Raw genomic sequence first — 8,015 nt, forward strand, 5'->3', positions numbered from 1 at the left:
TTTAAAAAAAATATATCTTAGCTTGGTTCAGAGGTGCATCCTGTCATCCTAGACCTGGGAGTCCACGGCAAACTAATCTTTCTGTGATTGTGGTCAGTTTGGTCCACAGAGTGAGTTCTCTTCTTTGTTCATTTGTTTGTTTGTTTGTTTGTTTTTAGACAGAATTTTCTTGTGTAGCCTTGGCTGCCCTATACTCACTTTGTAGACCTGGCTGGCCTCAAATTCAGGCCTCTTTCTCCCCGAGTGCTGGGATTACAGGTGTGTGCCACCATTCCCAGCTCCAAAGACTGAGTTCTAAAATAGGTGTGGCTATGTAGAAATATGTATTTAAATGATCCCAAAAATGTACACTATTTCTCAAATTATAGGTTTTGTTCCTGGGTCTGGTCCTCAGAGCCTAGCCTTCAGCCCAGCTGTGCCCCAAAAGTCCACTGTCAAGTGCTGGCCCTGTTGTTCTTTCTCTCTGGGGCTTGATCTATCCCAGTAGACCCCCTGGGCACCAAATACACACGTGTCAGCAACTTCTATAGATGGATGCACAAGCCCAACTCGCAGGAAACTCTTGACAAAAACAGGCTCCCCTCCGCATGGGCTCACCTAGCCAGGACCACAACAACCTCGCCTGTGGGTCGCTCCACAGGGATGCTCCACCCACTGTGGGCAGATGGGGAGGCCTCATCTCGGAATACATCAGTTACAATGAGTTAGCAATACCTTTTTAATAATAATGTGAAACCAACAACAATAACCCAACAGTGAAAAACAGCAATTAAAAAATAAACAAAATGAAGGGAATCTTTTCTCTAAGGGGAGCAGGAGCTGGGTGCAACTCAGCTGGCGATTGTACCGACTATATGTCCACCTTGGGCGGCGAGGACGCTGGCTCAGATACCCCCAAGTGCACCACAGTGGAGAGAAAGAGCAGCTCATCAGCCAAGTCCAGGAGGGACTCCCCGTCCTCTGATGCTAAAGCCGGAAGCTGCTGTGGTCCAGCTTCTGGCACGACTGGGGGTCCCGTAGCCACAGGTTCCAGGAACACAGCATCCTCTTGGGGCCTAACATCTGCCCCTGAAGCCGGTCTCCGTGTCTCCTGTGCCCCTGAGGACTCATGCATGGGCGGTTCTGCAGTCGAGGCCCCAAGGAGGCCAGGATCTGAGCACAGAAAGGGGTGAGCCATCAGCCAGGATGGGCGGGGGGAGAGGGACTGAAGGCACCCAGAATGGGGTGAGCTGGGCGAAGATGGCCTCTCTTGCCAGGGAAGGCACAGTCCCCTCTCCTTCCTGCAGGACGGTCAAGCTGACCAGCTTCCGGCTCTGCTCCCCTCCCCAGAGCTTCAGGACACTTCCCCTGTTGCCACCCAGGGCTGGAACCTAGCCGCTGGCTCACCGGGCGTCTCCCAGACCGGGCTCCTCACCCTCCTCCTCCTCCTTCTCCCCAGGCTTCAGTCTCTTGCCCTCCTGCTCCTCCAATGCCCGGAGGATCTCCCCGGCCTGGCAGTCCACCTCTGCGGTGGGCACATGGATCCTGGCATAGTCCAGCAGCCGCCTCACGACGGCCAGGTCTGGGGCCCCACAGAAATCCTGGGGGAATTTCTGCAGCCACTGGGACAGGAATGAGAAGATGGCGCTGCGGGCAAGAGCAGAGTAGAGGGATGCAGGGTCGGGCACCCAGCCTTGCTTCGGAGCTGCAGGGGGCATGGGTATCCCCCAGGACCCTTCCTCTCCTCTTCCTCCCTCTGCTGTTCAAAACCCAGGAGCCTGGCGGGAGACCTCTGTCCTCCACCAGCAGGCAAGGTCACGGGGACAGTCCCTAGGGAGAGAACACTATGGGCAAGGCTCCTGGCCATCATTTGGTCCTCCACCCTGGCCGCCCCAAAAATCCCTCCCAGCTCACCTCCCCCTCCACCCCAAGCCCACTCACGTTTTTGTCTGCTGGTTTTCTGCATCGTCAGGCCTGAAGGTTCCATACCTGTGCCAGGTCACGGGGGTGTCACCCCTAAGGCCCCATGTCCCCAACCCACCCAGTCATCTAGAGGGAGCTATTCCAATCTTTCCAGGGAGGGGGTTGTGGGTACTGGGACCTCCGTTCATCCCATACACCCCAGATGGGGTCCAGAATCATTTACACAAACTAGGAAAGCCAGCTCAGGGCTTGAGAAAGGGTGGTGCGTGAAGCTCCCTGGGGAAGGTGAATGGCACCCGTTAGAGCTCCTCCCCCGCCCCAATCGCCCATGTTTGGCCATGTCACTTTAAAGGGCCAGGCCCTGGAGCCAGGCTGCTGGTTCTGTGAGGGCACAGGTCTTGGGAAACAGCAGGAGGCCTGAGGGCAGGATCCCAGGTGGAAGAGCTCGCCTGCCTTTTCAGAATCAGGTCCAGAACCTCCCAGGTGGTCGCAAACTTTGGATAAAGGGCCAGAAAGAGGCAGAGGGATACCCTATCATCCCTCTGCACAGCGGTGGGCAAATAGCAAATCATCTGTTCCACATAGTCGGCGCCATTGTTGCTGAGCATGGGGATGCCATGCAGGAAGGCTCGCTCCCTTTCGCTCTGGGAAAGGACAGAAGGGTGGAAGAGAGGCTTTAAGTGTTCAAACCCCTAGAGACACCAACAACCCCTTTCCATACACTGAAGCAAGAAGCAGTTCTAGGGTTCCTCAGTGTCCCGACAGGAACACTCCCCCAGGCGGGGACAGAGGTAGATAAGGGGACGAGAAAACTTTCCTGCCACTGGCCAGTCAAGGTTACCTTGGCCTCCCAGTGGGAAACATGCCAGAAGCGTGTCAAGGAGCGTACCACATGTCTCCAGCAGTGACTCAGGCGACCACCTCTGGCTTCTTCAAAGCTTGAGCCACTGGAGATCGGGAAGCATGAGAACAGACTCATCTCTCCAGCTCCTCCAGACTGCCTGGTCTTTCCAGGCCGCTGTTGCTGCTGCCAGCCTCCAGTTACCTGGCAACTGGGGTTCCAAGTTCTATCTGGAAGCCTGCTGAGTAAGCAGGATCACTTCCTGGAGTCACCCAGCCTGAGCCTCCCCATCATGGGCTCTCCCTGAGGGCAACCAGTCCTGCAGGCTCCACTGATGAAACCATCAACAGTTCCAGAGAAAAATGATGGAAAAGTTGCCTTCCATCACCAGTAGAAGGCACGAAGACACAGGAGAAGGTGCATGCATAAAAAGAACAGCAGCAGCAGAGAGGGATGGCTATCAGGACTGCTCAGAGGTTAAAAGCTCCAGGCACTCTTCCAGAGGTCCAGAGTTCTATTCCCGCCACCAGTAGCAGCTCAGAGCCAGCGTCTTCTGCTGGTTTGCGATTAATTAGGAGACAGTGAAACAGGAGAATCCTGGTCGTGGTCCCAGTCCTGGTCTCTCCCATACTGGAGAGAAACCTTATGAATGCAACCAATGGGGTAAATAATTTGTTTTGTAGTACGCCTCTCCTAATACATGAAAGATCACACACTGGGAAGAATTCATATGAATGTAATCAGTGTGATAAAACCTTTGCATGTAACTGTCATCTCCTAATACGTAAAAAGAACACACACTGGAGAGAAACCTTATAAATGCAACAAGTGTGGTAAAACAATTTCGTGTAACAGTCATTTCCTAATGCATAAAAGAACCCATATTGGAAAGAAACCATATAAATGTAACCACTGTGGTAAAGCTTTTGCATGTCACAGTAGTTTCCAAAAACATAAAAGAACACACACTGGAGAGAAACCTTATGAATGTACGCAATGTGATAAAGTCTATGCATTTCAGAGTAGTCTCTGAAAACATAAAATAACACACAATGGAGAAAAACCTTATGAATGTAATCAGAGTAGTTTCACCTTTGTACAACACAGCCATCTCCTAATACATAAAAAATGCATAGTGGAGAAAAACTTTATTAATATAACCAATGTCATAAAGGCTTTCCATGTAACAGTCATCTCCTAAAACAAGAAAACATATTGGAGTGAAACCCCAATGAATGTAACCAAAGTGGCAAAGCCTTTGCATGGCATAATAATCTGCAAATACATAAAAGGACACACAATGGAGATAAATGTTATAAATGCAACCAATTTGAGAAAGCCTTTGAACATAACAGTCATCTCCTAAGACATAAAGAACACATACTGGAAAAAAACTTTATGAATATAACCAATGTGGTAAAACATTTGCTCATCAGAATCATCTTCAAAGTCATGAAAGAATTCATACTGCACAGAAAGGCTATGAGTGTACTTAACATTTGTATAATCATCATTATGAAAGAATTTGAACTAGAGAGAAAACTTATGGATGTGTTAAAATGTGAATCCTTTGCACATATCTATAGTCTTCATTGTCATAAAGGTTTCATACTGGAGAGAAATTCTGTGAATATAATCAATGTGGTAACGCCTCTGCTCTTCAGTCCACTCAATACAACTCAAACATTAGGTCAATGAAAATGACAAAAATTTATTGTCATCCAGGTACTATACTGGTTGATTAGGGCCACATAACAATCTTTGGAGCTGAACTGTGACACCTACATACCCACTGAGCCAGAAAGTTACAGAGGTTCTGAGCTTGAAAAATCATAAGCATCTGTGCTGTCTTACAACTAAATTTTTTTCCCATCAGTCATGGTTTAGGGATATGTGATGTCTTTATGTCATTGATGATGTCACCTGATGCAAAATGTAGGTTTTAAAGTCCAACCAATCATATCCATTTGTTCTTTTGTGGTTAGGAAGACATATTATGGAAGACATATTATGTTTTAGGGAAGAGGAATTGTAGTTGGGAACAGTCATTATGTTTAGGGGAAGAGAAGCCATGGTATGGAACCATCATGTTTTGGGGAACAAATGATGAATAACAAAAGCTGGTCAGCTATGGGGAAGTCTGTGTCTGCAGCTTTCCTAGGGACTATGAACTTAAAAACAGTTTTTGAAGAGTGTATACAACCAGATAAAGCCTTTGCATATCACAATAGACTTTGAGAACCTGAAAGAATTCATTCTGAAGGAAATCTGTTAGAATAAAAGATTTGTTAAGAGCTTTTACCAAACAACTTGCACTCAGTTACACAAGATTAATTGGCCAGGGGGATTTTAACAAGTGTCAACAATGTATTCATGCATTATGACATCCATCCTTATTTTGTTTTCAATTGAAAGCTCAAACGGACAAAAGGCCTATGAATTTATACATTAAGGTAACTCTTTTAGATTTCCCAATTCTCTCCAATTACATGAAATAAAGCATCCAATTGTAAAATTTATGTGTGTGTATTACTGCCTTTTCTGTGACAAACCACAATGTCTAAAGCAACTTCCAAAAGTGTTTACTTTGCCTTCTGGTTCCAGAGGGATATGGGATCACTATGAAATGGGCATCACAAGTGTCACACATGTCAGCTAAAGTAGAAAGTTTGGATATTACATCCTCAACCTACAGCAAGAAGCAGAGAGTGGGAACTACAAATGGTCTGCAGTTGAAAACTATCAAGCCCACCCCAAGTAACATACTTTCACCAGCAGGGCTGCATTTCTTAAACATTCCCAAGTGACACCACCAACTGAGAAGGAATCATTTCTCTGACTTCAAGCCTACATGTTTGATGTCTGTTACATGAAGGAATTCATGATGAAGAAAAACTCTGTAGATAAGCCTGTATGTGCCTCAACACCTGAGGTACAGGAATGAATGCTTACACAAGAAAAACATTCATAAGTAAACATATATTAGTTTAAGAATGAGTATTCATTTCCATTATGTGATAACAGTGTATCTTTGTGTGCCTGTGCATTCTGGTCTCCAGGAAGAACAGACCCTTTGATTTCCTTTAACCAGGGATTACAGGAAGTTGTCAAACACCTGACCTAGATCCTGGAAATGAACTTGTCTTAACTGCACAGCCATGTCTCTAGTACTGTAAATATAAATCCTTTATCTTGAAGTCTAGAAGTAGAAAAGAATTCATAGAAGAGAGCAACCCTATTTATGTAAAGATTTGTTGACTTTGGACATAATTGAGTATTCATTTTCAAGAAAAAAAACCTTTTTTTTGAAATTTTTTTATTTTTTTCTTATCAGTTACATTTTATTAACTCTGTATCCTAGCTGTGTCCCGATCCCTCATTCCCTCCCAGTCCCTCCCTCCCTCCCTCATATCCACCGTGCCCCTTTCCAAGTCCACTGATAGGGGAGACCTCCTCCCCATTCATCTGATCCTGTTTTATCAGGTATCTTCAGGACTGGCTGCAAAGCTCTCCTCTGTGGCCTAACAGGACTGCTCCTCCCTTGGGGGGTGGGGAGGCCAAAGAGCCAGTCATTGAGTTCCTGTTAGAAATAGTCCTTGATCCCCTCACTATGGGAAACCAATTGGTTACTGAGCTAGCACAGGCTACATCTGAGCAGAGGTTCTAGGTTCTATCCATACATGGACCTTGGTTGAATGTCAGTCTCAGAAAAGACCCTGTGCTCAGATATATTTGGTCCTTGTGGAGCTCCTATCCTTTCCCCATCAGACTAACTCCCCTTCTTTCTTATGATTCCCTGTACTCTGCCAAAGGTTTGGTCATGAGTCTTTGCTTTGAAAACACTGCTAGTTAGAGTCTTTCAAATGCGCTCAGTAGACTCCTGTCATACGATCAATGCACATCCCATCTGTCTTTCTAAACGAGGATTGATCATCTTACCCCATGTCCACTCTCTTGATTATCTTTTTTAGGAGTACAGATTTCATTATGTTTATCACATCTTATAGGTCTATATAAGTGAGTATATACCGTGTTTGTCTTTCTCCTTCTGGGATATTTCACTCAGGATGATCTTTTCTCTAATATCGAGTATATACAAAGAACTAAAGAAGCTGAAAAGCAACAAACCAAGTAACCCAATTAAAAAATGGGGAACAGAGCTAAACAGAGAATTCTCTGTAGAGGAATATAGAATGGCGGAGAAACACTTAAATAAATGCTCAAAGTCCTTAGTCATCAGGGAAATGCAAATCAAAACGACCCTGAGATATCACCTTACACCCATCAGAATGGCCAAGATAAAAACTCAAGGGACAACACATGCTGGAGAGGTTGTGGAGAAAGGGGAACCCTCCTTCACTGCTGGTGGGAATGTAAACTGGTTCAACCACTCTGGAAATCTATCTGGCGCTTTCTAAGACAATTAGGAATAGTGCTTCCTCAAGACCCAGCTATACCACTGCAAGGTATATACCCAAAGTTTGCTCAAGTACACAAAAGGGATATTTGCTCAACCATGTTTATAGCAGCTTTATTTGTAATAGCCAGAACCTGGAAACAACCCAGATGTCCATCAACGGAGGAATGGGTACAGAAATTGTGGTATTTTTACACAATGGAATACTACTCAGCAATCAAAAAGGAGGAAATCATGAAAAAAACCTTTTTAAATATTTTTTTTTTCATAGCCTTGTAAGAAGTAAATTATTTACCATGTTCACATGGTAATGTGAGGAGATCACCAGTTGTGGTTGTGGTTCGTGTTTTGAAACATTTGACTAGGTATTGAAGTTTGCTGTATGTGTAGCAAATCCATTCACATAAGTTTATTAGGTCATTCTGATATTCTTTCTGTGGAGTCTGTTGATCTTCTAATGCATTTCCACTTGGTGATAGGTATTTTTCTGGTGCAATGTATAGAATGGGATTCCCATCATCTATGTGGTCCATTGCTTATTAATATCAGGCAGTGTGTGAACATACTTTTCAAGGAAGGGTCTCTGAGAAAGCATGGTGCTTTGGATTTTCATGTTTTCACAAATTCCTTTGAAACTTTTGTTTTCAAGCCTTGCTTGGATGTCAGTAATTAGTAAAGACTACATTTGAAATCTTGATTCTCATGTGCCACCCTTCAGCGTACAAATGCATGGGTAGAAGATGTTCCCCCAATGTGTTTTGTTTGGTCAACATATTTTTACCAGCATTAATGTTAAAATGCTTAATTGTATGTATGTATGTATGTATGTATGTATGTATGTATGTATGTATGTAT

General features: G+C 44.9%; 1 protein-coding gene across 1 annotated transcript; it reads right to left on the reverse strand.

Annotated features, from left to right (window-relative positions):
* Nucleotides 1-1,382: 1,382 nt before the first annotated feature.
* LOC129667853 (ral guanine nucleotide dissociation stimulator-like) lies at nt 1,383-2,881 on the reverse strand. The gene is made up of 4 exons (XM_055595554.1): nt 2,744-2,881; nt 2,356-2,546; nt 1,921-1,968; nt 1,383-1,626 (listed from the first exon to the last, which is right to left on the reverse strand). Exons 1-4 carry the CDS (start codon nt 2,879-2,881, stop codon nt 1,383-1,385), a joined length of 621 nt encoding a protein of 206 aa, XP_055451529.1.
* Nucleotides 2,882-8,015: the final 5,134 nt, after the last annotated feature.

Source organism: Psammomys obesus, unplaced genomic scaffold (genome assembly GCF_907164565.1).
Source record: "Psammomys obesus unplaced genomic scaffold, mPsaObe1.curated_primary_1811, whole genome shotgun sequence".
Lineage (NCBI taxonomy): Eukaryota > Metazoa > Chordata > Mammalia > Rodentia > Muridae > Psammomys > Psammomys obesus.

Bases quoted from the DNA above. Each gene is read 5' to 3' on its own strand.
- LOC129667853 (XM_055595554.1), bottom strand. From the start codon at position 2,881: ATGAGTCTGTTCTCATGCTTCCCGATCTCCAGTGGCTCAAGCTTTGAA. The intron at 2,547-2,743 runs GTAACCTTGACT...GTCCTTTCCCAG, and splicing joins TTTCCCACTGGGAGGCCAAG to AGCGAAAGGGAGCGAGCCTT. The intron at 1,627-1,920 runs GTGAGTGGGCTT...TCTTGCCCGCAG, and splicing joins GAAAACCAGCAGACAAAAAC to CGCCATCTTCTCATTCCTGT.